We start from the raw sequence: 12,216 nt of genomic DNA on the forward strand, positions 1-12,216 counted from the left end.
CCTAAGGTGCCTTCCATTTAAAATCGATCGTAATTTGTCTTCCATTTGAAAAATAAACTTCAAGTGAACCTAAAAAGAAAACAAAAGTCAGACTGCAAAAATAAAAACTTCCCAAAAAACAACAAAAACGGGGGCGATTTACCATTATATTCGCCAGCAAATTATAATCCCCGCATAACACAATAATACTACTCTGGTAGGCTATACTTTTTTGTTACTAGATTGGGAGGCTGTTATGGCAAAGATCCGAAAAGCGATGTGAACAATCGCTATCAGGACTATTTTCCCCAGGTCAGATAACTCTATGCCAACCTGCCCTGCAATGATTTGCCTCTAATGAAAACTTGTCCTATGCCGTTTTGCCCCACAATCAACGCTTCTAGTTTGATGTTCAAATCGAGTACTTTTTGATGTTCAAATCGAGTTATTTTAAGGATCAACAAGCGTTTATGGTAGACTCAACTCCTTTTGAGAATTAAATGAAAGAAACATCAAATTAAAATGGTTTAAGTTGAGACTAAATTATCTTCTAAGCCATAATTTTTGCCAATTAAGCACAACAATAAAAATCACCTTGTCTGCCTCTTCCTGGTCCACGACCAGTTTCTCCATCAGAGCATCTGTCTCTGCACTCTTCTTCTTCAGCTGCGGCTCCAGGGCAGTCAGCTCCACCTGCATGTCATCTACTAATGTATTAGTCTCCAGCAGTTTCTTCAGCCCATTTGCAATTCGGTCACGTGCTCCCACTAGTTGTCTGACAGAGAAAAAAAACAGAATCAATTTCGCTTTGCTGCATATTTATATATGTAGTGGTTTGTTTATACTGGATTATTTTTGTGTCGGAAATCCATTATAATCGATTGAAATCCATGGGCGCTCGGTGCGGGTAAGTTCCAAGAAACACTTCAAAATGAAACTAATGCAAAAAATGAAACTATGCATGGGTTGGTTTTTTCATTCCAACCTAATTGAGCCCAAAACACTCCGTAATGCTTTATACAAGAAATTGTAGAAAAAAATACAGAAAAAGTAATTACGTAAATGTTATTTATTGACACAGTAATTATGAAAAAAATATTTAACAGCTACAAAACTAATGCAAGATTTAGTCTAATAATGTAAGTTTCGGCTGGCTGATATACTCTGCACATCTTCGGCTGGTTTATACTTAAGCCAGTTTATACTTGACTACTTGACTTGGGTTGGTTTATACTTGGGCTGGTTTACTCACACTCTTCGTGGGCTCTTTTTTCTTTTCCCCCCACCTCACACGACCATCAATTTTATAGTGTAACGAGTGGTTTTACAAGGTTAATTATGAAAACCAAGTATGTTCGGCACAGCCTAATTAGTCCGCATGTCAGTTTTCATAACGATCGGACAATGGGAACAGTAACTTTACTAGTGAAAAATGGCAAGTGGGAGAAAGGAAAAAGAGCCTCTTCGTGGTACTCACTTCCTCTTGGCGTCCAGCATGGACAAGTAGAGATTGATGAGTTCGAGGTAACTTGTAGGGGTTGTGTAGTACCTCCTCCTCAACTCACTGTAGAACCTCTCCGCCATACTAGCCACACTCACGTGCACTTCCACACACATCTCCGATATCTTACCCTGAATACACACAAATCAGTGTTACAATGCTACTTAATTGTTGTTCCGACCACCAAGTGGAAAAAAATTTACATTCGATTGTGGCGCTCCAGTACGACCACGAAGTGGAAAAGATTTTTATAACGTGGCATTGTGGCGCTCGGGTTGTGATGGCGCCCAGAAATCATAAGATTGCTGGATCAAATCGCACGTGCGCTGCAATTTGCAAGCTGAGCTCTTGCAAGTAAGTCATAGCTTAATGGGTGCTGCTGGTTATATGCGCTCTGGTCAATCTCAATAATTAACCTTTGGGGTTAGGCTTCCGGGGTGGTTGACAATAAAAAAGGTCTATTTTTTAACGTCTACTTTTTTCCACGCAAAATCTGCTAATACAAATAAACGTCAGATGAATTTGAGTCATGTATCATAATAAAACTCTTCCAGTCGTGATTCGGAGTATATATAAAAAATTCTAAAATGTTTTCTCAGTGACGAGAAAAACAGGTTTGAAAGTTTTGCTTTTAAAGACAGCGAGTGGAGCTAATAAATCTTGATTAACCTTAATAAAAAAATATTACTTTTAGTTAGCAAAGCTAAATTCTGAAGCTTCCTTTAGAGCTTACACAGCTTCAAATATTCAGAAAAAAAATCTGAAAATTATTGAGAAAAATTGAGTTTGTTTAATGAAAAACCTTGTTGTAGTTATTCGTTGTGCAAATACGACTCTAATCACTTCAATACTAGTTTTACAAGACATATATTCATCTATCCACACCACGCTAAAAGCGGCACAAAATTAACATTTCCAACGGTCAGTTGTAAAATTGCCAATCAACGCAAGAAAACTGAAAAAAGAATTGCTTTTTGAATAAATTTCATGTACCGAGTTTCAAGAACAATTTATGATTGGCATTCTTTAAACATAATCAACAAAAACTATCAGTTACTATCATTATCAACAGAGATTTTCCGCTGGAAAATCCAAAAAGTAAATTCTACTTTTGAAACTAAAATCATTCAGGTTTTTTTCGCCATTAGCACGATTATTTCTGGGGATAACTTGCCTTTTATTTGACAAATTATTATAGGAAACAAATTACAAAAGAAATCAAAAGCCAAACGCCAAAAATTAGTTATGAAGGTATATATAGCGTATTAACTGATAAGATAAAAAATATTCCACTTTTGATGACAAATCTCCCTCTCACCTTCATTTCATCTGCTCCCAGATCGACAGCTTCGAAGAAGGTGGTGGCCACACTCATCAGGGCTTCACGGGGCCACTCTATGAACCAGTCTATGGTGCAGCAGTTCACGAGGGAGGGAAACATACGACACCTGGTGCGGAAAGCGTCTCCGACTGGCGACATGCAGAGTACAATGTGCAAATTGTCACGCACTCTCCTGATGAAGAACTGGTACACTTCGTCCCGGTTCTAAACACAACAAGACGGCCACTTGTAAATTGTAAAATCAGCAGTTTAGCCAGAATTGTGGCAGCTTACTATAGTGGCGTGGACACAGGTCTGGGCCCATGCAGTTCAAGAGATCAATCACCCCGAGGGACCAGAGTTTTGTAAAACTGGTCTGAATAAAAAACCACCCCGAGCATATATATTTCTGATTTTCTTCGAATGTCGGAACAAAAAAGGAACTTTCAAAATTCAAAAAAGTATATAATAAACAAGCCTCCAAACACATAAAAACACCTAATGAAAACGGCAAAAAGAGGTTTAAATTGCAGGAAAACTAGAAAAAGCCCTGAAAATCAGACTCGAAACAAAAAATGATAAATAATACGAGATTGGATACACTACCCAGAGTAATGTCAAAGTTAAGTATGCAAAAACATTGTTTAATATCAGACTTATGCATATTCGATATCAAAAGACTGTCGTTTAATACTTGATCTGAAGCCACTTTGTCCTTACTTTCAATATTTAATCTCTCATTAATTAGGATTGACGACAATTTTAAATGTCGGAACCGGTTACAAGAAAAAATTTCTTTAAGAAAAATGGCAACTCAACGCTCTCTCGCAACATCAAAAAGCCCAGATATTTAAATGGTCCAGAATGAAAAGAGCAACTTACTCCTTCGTTGAGTCCCGCCTCCTTGCAGGCCGGTCTCACTTGAGCCAGACACTTTTCCAGCTCATCGCTCTCAAACAGATTGGGAACCTCTCCGGAATTGAGGATGTTGTTGATGTCTTCCAGAAACTCCTCGACTACTATTTGAGTGTCTGTGAAGAGGAACACAGTCGGTTTTGCCTGGGATCCCGCTGATTCATAGAGCTTCTTGAGATCTTCACGGAATGCGGAGTAGTCGTAGCCACGAGTAAGTTCAATCTAAATAATTACAAGTGCGATTCTGAAATTTGGTTCAAAAGTACCGAGCAGATTTTATATATTTAAAGGTTGAAACCAAAATTTACGGTGTTCAAATAGAAAGAAATTCCAAGAACTCAGGTGACTTTCCTATTAATTTATATTGCATTGAGTCACAATAAACTACTCCACTTTGAAAACATCAGCAAAACACGGTAAAAAAGAGCCCTATCATGCAAGACAATTTTTAAAAATAAGTTTTGAAAATCAAGCGAAAGATAAGAAATTGGGGGATTTGAACTTAAGAGCTTCTGATTCAGTGTCAAATCAAAATTTTTTTTTAACCAAATCACTAAAACAGGCAATTTTACATATAAACTTGCAGCTTAACATATAAATATAGCCAAGAAAAGAAATATGAACAGACTTTTTTGGAACAGTTTTTATGTTTCGAAGTATATCAAATAAATCATGTTAAAAGTCTTTCAATTTTCAAAAATGTTTCATAAATATCACCCGATTAGAAAAAACTGGGTCAATATGTAATTTTGTAATTTTTTGTTCCACTGGTAATCTGAAAATTTAAAGCCACTTTTGAAACTAGAAGACGATCACGTTTTTCGTGACCTTGATACTTGTGCTGTTCGATAGTGGAGTTTTTCCTTCTTTTTAACAAAGGAAAAGAAGTGAACGTAAAAAGAAGTCACAAGTCAAGCCGCGAAAAATCAAATTTGAATGTGAACAAATTTTAAGATTTTTTCCTGAAAAATAAACAAGAAACATCAAGATCTATATATGAGTGTTCACTGCGTTCATACGAGTATTCGTCTTCACTATGTTCATTGACACCTAATAAAATATTCTATTTCCCAACCTGGAAGCATGCCATTCCACAAATATGCGAGGCTAGTCTGGTCAGGCTCTGCTTTCCAGTTCCCCCCACGCCCACCAGAAGGGCATTGCCCCTGTCCTGCCTGATCATTCGGGCTATCCTGGCCACGTGTTCAATGGCGTCCATAAAGAAGACTAATTTCATCTCTTTGGAACTACTCATGTTGTAGTCGTCCAGGTACTGAAAGATAAAAAAAGGTCATCTCGAGGTCAAATCAGAGAAACCACAAAATCTCAGTTTTAAAATAATAAGAGAACCAAAAAAAAACAATTTCTCATCTCAACTAAGCACCCAAACATTTAACGTTTTATAACTCAATGCAAAAATTTCAAGTCTATTAAATCTTTAAGTGAAACAATTTCCAAGTGAAAAATTCTCGGCCTTTCTTGGGTCGACCAAATACACTTCTGAGATCTGGTAGGCCAAAAACCCCCAATTTAGGCAAAAACTTTGCAAAAGTGAGCCCAAAATTACGGTATTGTTAAAGACAGTGAATAAATGAACTTACGTCTCCGAGCACATTTTTGCACTTTGTGAAATCGGTAATCAACTCGTACTGCTTTTCAGACGGGTCAGCTCCGAACTTCAAAAAGTCTCCGAACACGATCGGCTTCTCGGTGAACGTCTTCGCCTCCACATTCTGGCCGAAGTGTCGGCTGGCGATGTCCACCATCATGTCGTAGAAGTAGTTCTTGTCGTCCCAGTTGATGAGACGGTCGTGGAACACTCGCATGGTCTCGTGACAGAAGATGGCGAACGTTTGATCGGCGTTGACAATGATTGTCGAGTCGCATTGCAGGATTCCTAGAAAAACCAGGAATTTTGAAAATTGCCACCCCAGTCGAGATCCCATTCAAAACTCCTCAAGATGAGTGCGGTTTAAACGGTTATTTTAGACGATTGTGCTCAAAGCGCCCAAACCGCTCAAATCCAAGCAAGAAACGCTCAAATCTTAAGCAGTTTTTTTTTGAAACTTCATCGCGAAAACTTTATTCCGCGGTAATTGTTGCAGAACACACACAACCGATTTTCTAACCCACCACAATACCGAAATATAGGCAAAAACCTAAAATTTTTTCGGTTCCAAAAAATAGTCCTCGAGGTTGATTACGTTTTCCAAAAACTCAAATTAAAAATGACTCACCAGCAACCATACTGCATTAATCAGACTGCATCAAAAAATAAAGACTCAAAAATCCGAAATTTTCAAATTAAGATGTTTTGACAACAAATGATATCATCTTAACCTGTCCCCTCCCAATGTTAAATAAAAAATGATAAATTTTGCGTCTGTTAACGAAACTTAGGATCAATTTCAATTAGATTGCCTCAGTGCGAATTAGAATGATTTTGGAGCCTGATTGATTCGCGGGCGACGCTAGGCGTTAAGAGAATATTTCGCGCAAATTAAATATCGCAAATTAAGGTTGCAGGTGGACCAAAGTTAATGAAATACTTGGCATCAATATCATTCAGACTGTATAAAAAAGCCCGTCAAAATTCAAAATTGAATCGCAATTTGATATTTCTTTTAAGAATTTTTATCCACAAGGCAAAGAAACATACGATATATTAATAAATTAATTGTAGTTCCTGCGAATCGCAGAGGAGCTATCAGTAGGCCTTAACAGTCCTGCCGAGGATAGTCCATTTGTATTATCTCCTCACATTCCAGACAGTGTTATTTTGCAGAGCGAAGCTGTTTTTTGCGACTCAAGGCCGTTTTTTGCGTCTAGAACTTTTACGTGGTACCACTATTGCAGCCAAATTTGGTCAGGTTGTGGTAGACCTGAATATGGAGGTCAAGTGAGAGCTTGTGCTCACACACTATCATTGCCATGGCATGTGATCGAATACACGCTCTGACGATTTCAAAGTGAACGCCTTACCACTGTGCTAAGTGCCTCCCCCAGCCATTTACAAAGCCAATTTAAAAAGCCTCAGCCATTTACAAAGCCAATTTGAAATTTTGAGCTTTACTACTTTTCCTTCTCAAGCAATCAACATAAAATGGAAAAACTGAGAAAAAAAATTTTTTTTGCAGATTTTTTGAAGTGTTTGAAATTTTACTGACAATGAAGCGCAAGATTGATTTTCGAAAATAATAATTTGAGTCCTATAGGGAACTGAAATGACCAATGAGCTTTCCACTTTTCAGTGCCGGGCAATGATTTTGAGTGCGGGATATTTCGTCACGTTTAAATAAATCGCGTTTATACATAACATATATAACTCGATAACATCTTTTAAAATTTTCGAAACCGGGAACAAAACCAAAAGTGACCGCAATTAAAATATCTGCTTGGGTTTGTACTCAGCGAGTCAATATTTTCATCGGGACATGGAAGCATTTTTGTTGAAAGTATTTTGACAGCCGATTTTGGTCTGAACAAAAAATCATCCCAAGTATAACTATTCCGTTAAATTATGCGAGAGTTGGAACAAAAGAAGCTAATAAATAACTCAACAAAAAAAAGAATTATTGGAGGGCAAACTCTTTGCATAATCGCGATAGAAACCAAATCCAGAATTTCTTCTATAGAACCTTACTATTTACATTTTGTCAAGGTGCCATGTATCAACACATACTTATTGATTTAGATATAACAAGACTGCCCATATCAGGGCAAAACCCCGAGTGTTCTGACTGCCCTTTAAAGGATCTCGAATAGTTTTTGGTTAATGAAAATTTGAAAAATTATGAATTTTAGGCTGATTATATCAAATTTCAAGTATTAAAATGTGACTACTGTGTCGAATATTAATGAGATCAATTAGCTGCCTCAATTCAATTTGGAACGATTTTGAAGTACGGTATAACTCGCCACTCTTTCAGTATCAACGTATAAAACGAGCAGTTAGACGCGTTTCACAGCGATCGTAAATTCAGGTTAGCATAGTGATGAGCGCGAACCTTATGTGAACGAAGATCCAGGGACGGATCTCCCGAGAGAAAGTTCTTTTGAAAATATTGCTGAATAAAAACAGGCCACATGGAGCATAAATAATCCTCACTTTTATCGAAAGTCGGAACAAAAATTCCGACAGCGCTGGATGAGACCGAATAAAGCAATAGAAACTATGCGTTGTTTTGTGCAACTAGCACTAGATAAACATTGCCCAATATTGTAAGATTCTTTTATTTTTAAAACCTGCTAAAGCTATCGTGATCAAACCTTTTCATCTCTAATTTTACAGCACCTGACTACTTCTGCTTCTTTCATTTTTGTTCCGACTTTTGTAATAAAATTAACGGAATATTTGTCCTCGGGGTGGGTTTTTTCTTCAGACAAATTTCGACTTTTTAACTAGACATTTTTGACGTAATTTTTTAAATATCATTCAAAAGGTAATGTTGTCCTGAGCTTAAATTTGAAAAGATATGTCACCTGTGATCATTTTTCAATTGCCATTTTGAACAGTTAACGCGCTATATATTTCGTGCTATTAACTCGTAAGCGGAGACAATCCGTCGTAGAAATCGTTCCAAATTGATTGAAGGAAGCTTATTCGCCATAATTGATTTGTTACTAGGAGCAAAATCTATCATTTTGTACTTTAAGTGGCGTGTGTGGGAGGGGGAGATGATTTTCATAAAAAATCTCAAATTGTAAAAAAAAAATATTTTAATTTTTTACATTAAATTTTTTCATGTTATTACTGCTCCATATACCTTAAAAGGCATTCGGAATATTCAGGATTTTGCCCTGATACGAGCAGTCTTGTTTATTTTCAATTTTTGAAATTTTTACCGTGATTTGGATATCGTGTGCAGCTAGCACGGTTACTTACTGCTGTTCTTTTTCTAAAGTATTACAAGTCTGATGACAAGTAATCGAAATAAACATGCCTTGTACGATCTTGGAGAGATCTCTTAAGTTGAAGACGTAGTGGGACTTGGCAGGAGTGGGCAGCAACTCAACTGACATCCTGACATAAATCTCCACCGCCGCTGCCACCACACTCTCAGTTAGTCCTTTCACTGTCGCGTTGAACTCGTACGCCGTGAAGAAACCAGTCAGAATATTCTAGAACATTGAGAAAAAAATTCGGACATTCCAGAATGCATATAGAGAAGGGGGCCCCATGATAGGAAAACCTTATTGTGCTGGGCTATAATTTTTTGCTATTCGGCTCGGGGGAAGGCAGGAGCTTTTATGGGAACGAACCCGAAGTTGTTTTTAAGTTGTTTTCCAGCTGACCATGTTAATTTTTTATAACCTCTTGGTTAATATAACATTTTAGGAATGATTACATTCACAAGCAAGCAACTATATAAATTAAACTGCACGTGGCGCCAATTATATAATTATTTATCTAAGCTAATGTGAAAAATTTATTGGTAGAAATTACGGCTCGTTTCAACTTTCCCTCTACATTTGAGTTTCAGTTTCGAAAAACTATTTTAATGTTGTCATAATGTAATGAAAGTTGCTTGGCGAACAAACTTACTATTGTGAACACGTTTTTTCTTCATACATTACTTCGTAACATCACGCATTCAACCATAATAACACGTAAGATAAATGAAAAAATGGAAAATTTGAAATGAGTGTGTGTGTGTGTGTGTGTGGGGGGGGGGGGAGGAGGGGGAGTGGAAAAGAGCCGAAGACGGCGACTCACCTTGAATATGGTCTTTAGTGTGTTTTCATTGGCAGCTGGGATGGCCATCATGGCGAAGTGGCGCACCATTCGAGGGGTCACGGGGTTACGACCCCCGCCGGGAGGGGCACAAGCAGAGCACAGGGTCATGTCCTGACAGAAAAAAAAACACTACATAGTTAGTTAGTGTTATAAAGAACTAATGAGTTCAAATTCTAAGAAACATTCTTCAAACTATCCGTGACTAACGCAAGTATTCGGTCTAATCATCACACAAAAAGAATATGCAAAATTTACTCAAAAAAACTGCAGCTTTTTTCGATAGAAGGTTCTAGAAGCAATATAATTGAAACCAAACATTATTCCAATTTCGAACCATAAGTTATGTCCAATTCCTCAAAACAAACTGACCAAATAGTTTTTCCAGAAGAGCTTGTCTCGATCGTAGAGTCCTCCGAAGTCCAGGAACTGTCTGAGAAGCTCGATCGGAGGCTGGGATCCGTAGGTGTCCAACTTGGGCATGTTCAGATCGTCCACGAAGAAGATGAGTCGCTTGCCCGACGGCGCACCTGAAATGTTCAATTATGATTGATCGACTTAAGAAATCACTGAACTAATTAAAAGCAATTATTGAGATGGGAAGCCAGGCTATTCTCTGTCTTCAAGAGCTACAGTTTCAAATTTATAAAAATAGCAAAACTCTGAGATCCAAGTTGTTTTTCGCTCAAAGTTAAACCTCGTGGTGAGTAAATATCCCTTCTAGATTTTTTGATCTGATCATCTGGTTTCTATTCAGCGCTTCCAACTCAAAATCCTTGTGGTTCAATAATTAGACTACATTTTTATGTGTTCTTAAATTGTAAAACAGCATTAGAGATGATGATGAGATCACTAGCGATCTTCTTGCCAAGCACGGTTTTTCGTATCTTCTCCAATTCAAAATCCTTGAAGTTCAATAACCGGTCTACATTATTTTTGTGTTCTCTTAACCTTTTACGAGCATTGATTACAAGCTAAGTAGCAACCTACTCACCAAGTATGTTCTTCCGTTTCTTCTCCAGTTTGCTCTCGATGGTCTCCTGAGTTCTCTTGCTGCTCGTCTGGGCAGAGAAGTTCATGAACACAGGCACATAACTATTCTTATCGGCCACCTCTTTCAAGTGGCCCATCGCAATCACCGACTTGCCCACACCTGAAAAGTATGATCACTAAGATATGATCTAGCTATTCGGTTAGGCTATGATTCAGTCGAGTGTTGAATATTTGCACGTAGCGGATGAAATGTGACTGTACTGCAAAAAACTGTAGACTTCTAAATTCATGATTAATGACATAAAAGGGGGATACCCCTTGTGTTTTTGACGCTAAATCCGTAATAATAATCATAATAATAATAATAATAATAATAATAATAATTTGGCAAGGCCATGATTCGGTTAGGCTATGATTCCTCTACTCTGGGTAAAAACGACTATTTGAGACCACTGTTTGAGACTATTTATACAGAAGATAATGGACTAACAAAAAATCTCTCCGGCTATTTATGGAAAACCGCAAGGGAGCTCTCAATTGAAATTAACATAAAATTTTTTCAATCATGTTGCTTATTTTAAATTCATTTTGATGTTTATGTTCGCACTTGTACTTTTTTTCTTTATAACTTTTGTCATATGTGCGTTATGTATTTGTAGGTAGTATTTGGGAAGCTATTTTCATGCCAAAAGAACCGAAGAACAGAAAAACTTCACCAATTTTAATCATATCAACCTTCATTATTGATGACCTTTTTGATGACTCAATCTCTTAGATTTTGCGAGTGTGTTTTAGTGTGTCTATATAAATAAACGTTGCTAGGTAAATAAGACGACATAATATTAAAAACGAAAAACGAGCATTAAAGCATTTAAAGCTAAAATGACCAAATGAACTGATCGAACTTAAGCGGTTCTCACGAATGCAATGGGAAAAATTAAATCTCAAAGTACCGTCAAAAGCGGTTGTCGCCTTAACATCTGTCGTCTTATTTGCCGGACATCAATATTTGTATATAAATTTGGTTGATTGATCTCCGAGGTACCCTACCTGTTCCGCCCGTGAACAACACAGGTTGTTTCACTTGTAGGAACTTCTCGAGAAGGAATCCGAATCGCATTGTGTCTGTCGTGGGTACTAGGATGTTGAAGAAGGGTTCCTCCATGCTGTATCTGAACTGAGGCACTATCCGCTCCCATGACTCCAGTCGACGAGTGTTGAAGTCCATGTAACACTGCAGCACAGGCATGTCCGACGGCAGCTACAAAATTACATCTAATTTAGACTATAAAACGAAAAGAATAATTTAAAACGTCATTTATAACATTAGGAAATTGTGATGCTCCTTTTTAGTCAGCAATCAAAAAGAGTTAAACTATATTTTAGGTCCGAAAATGGGAAGAAATTCTACAATTCTAGAAATTGTGAGCTTCTTTTTTAACCAAAGATCAAAAAAGTTCAATTTGATCAATTCTCTCAAAAAAAAATCTTTAACAAATATGAATTTGAAATCTGTCGTTAAAACATATTAAAATACAAGAATTGTAGTTGTGTCGACTTCGTATGATAGAAACGGATGAAATAGAAAAAACGTAAATTAAAATATTTGCAAAGCCATGGCAGTATCAGCGCATCATCATTTGTGCTTTAGACCTATAAATTTGATTGTCAGTTGCATAAGACTTGCAATGAATTCGACGCGATATCTTTTTCAAACCTTAAGTGATTCAGCGATGAAAATGGGAATGACTTTTCTTTGGATCATATACTTAC

The 12,216-nt window shown here is 37.2% G+C and overlaps 3 protein-coding genes across 4 annotated transcripts in view; 2 read left to right on the plus strand and 1 right to left on the minus strand.

Annotated features, from left to right (window-relative positions):
• Nucleotides 1–12,216, plus strand: part of LOC134846552 (centrosomal protein of 41 kDa-like) — a 604,453-nt gene that overhangs the window by 122,933 nt on the left and 469,304 nt on the right. The gene's annotated exons all lie outside the window — the stretch shown is intronic.
• LOC134846553 (dynein axonemal heavy chain 6-like) overlaps nt 1–12,216 on the minus strand; it is a 115,031-nt gene that overhangs the window by 39,153 nt on the left and 63,662 nt on the right. Inside the window, exons 31-41 of the mRNA XM_063863938.1 lie at nt 11,494–11,704; nt 10,445–10,603; nt 9,823–9,980; nt 9,433–9,564; nt 8,660–8,837; nt 5,318–5,613; nt 4,792–4,989; nt 3,684–3,938; nt 2,799–3,026; nt 1,457–1,611; nt 574–754 (exon numbers count right to left, since the gene is read on the minus strand). Of these exons, the coding sequence (XP_063720008.1) occupies nt 574–754; nt 1,457–1,611; nt 2,799–3,026; nt 3,684–3,938; nt 4,792–4,989; nt 5,318–5,613; nt 8,660–8,837; nt 9,433–9,564; nt 9,823–9,980; nt 10,445–10,603; nt 11,494–11,704 (2,151 nt within the window). The remainder of the gene's footprint in view (nt 1–573; nt 755–1,456; nt 1,612–2,798; nt 3,027–3,683; nt 3,939–4,791; nt 4,990–5,317; nt 5,614–8,659; nt 8,838–9,432; nt 9,565–9,822; nt 9,981–10,444; nt 10,604–11,493; nt 11,705–12,216) is intronic.
• The window catches only part of LOC134846551 (uncharacterized), a 138,965-nt gene that overhangs the window by 28,903 nt on the left and 97,846 nt on the right, over nt 1–12,216 (plus strand). The window lies entirely within an intron of this gene.

This window comes from Symsagittifera roscoffensis, chromosome 5, assembly GCF_963678635.1.
Source record: "Symsagittifera roscoffensis chromosome 5, txSymRosc1.1, whole genome shotgun sequence".
Lineage (NCBI taxonomy): Eukaryota > Metazoa > Xenacoelomorpha > Acoela > Convolutidae > Symsagittifera > Symsagittifera roscoffensis.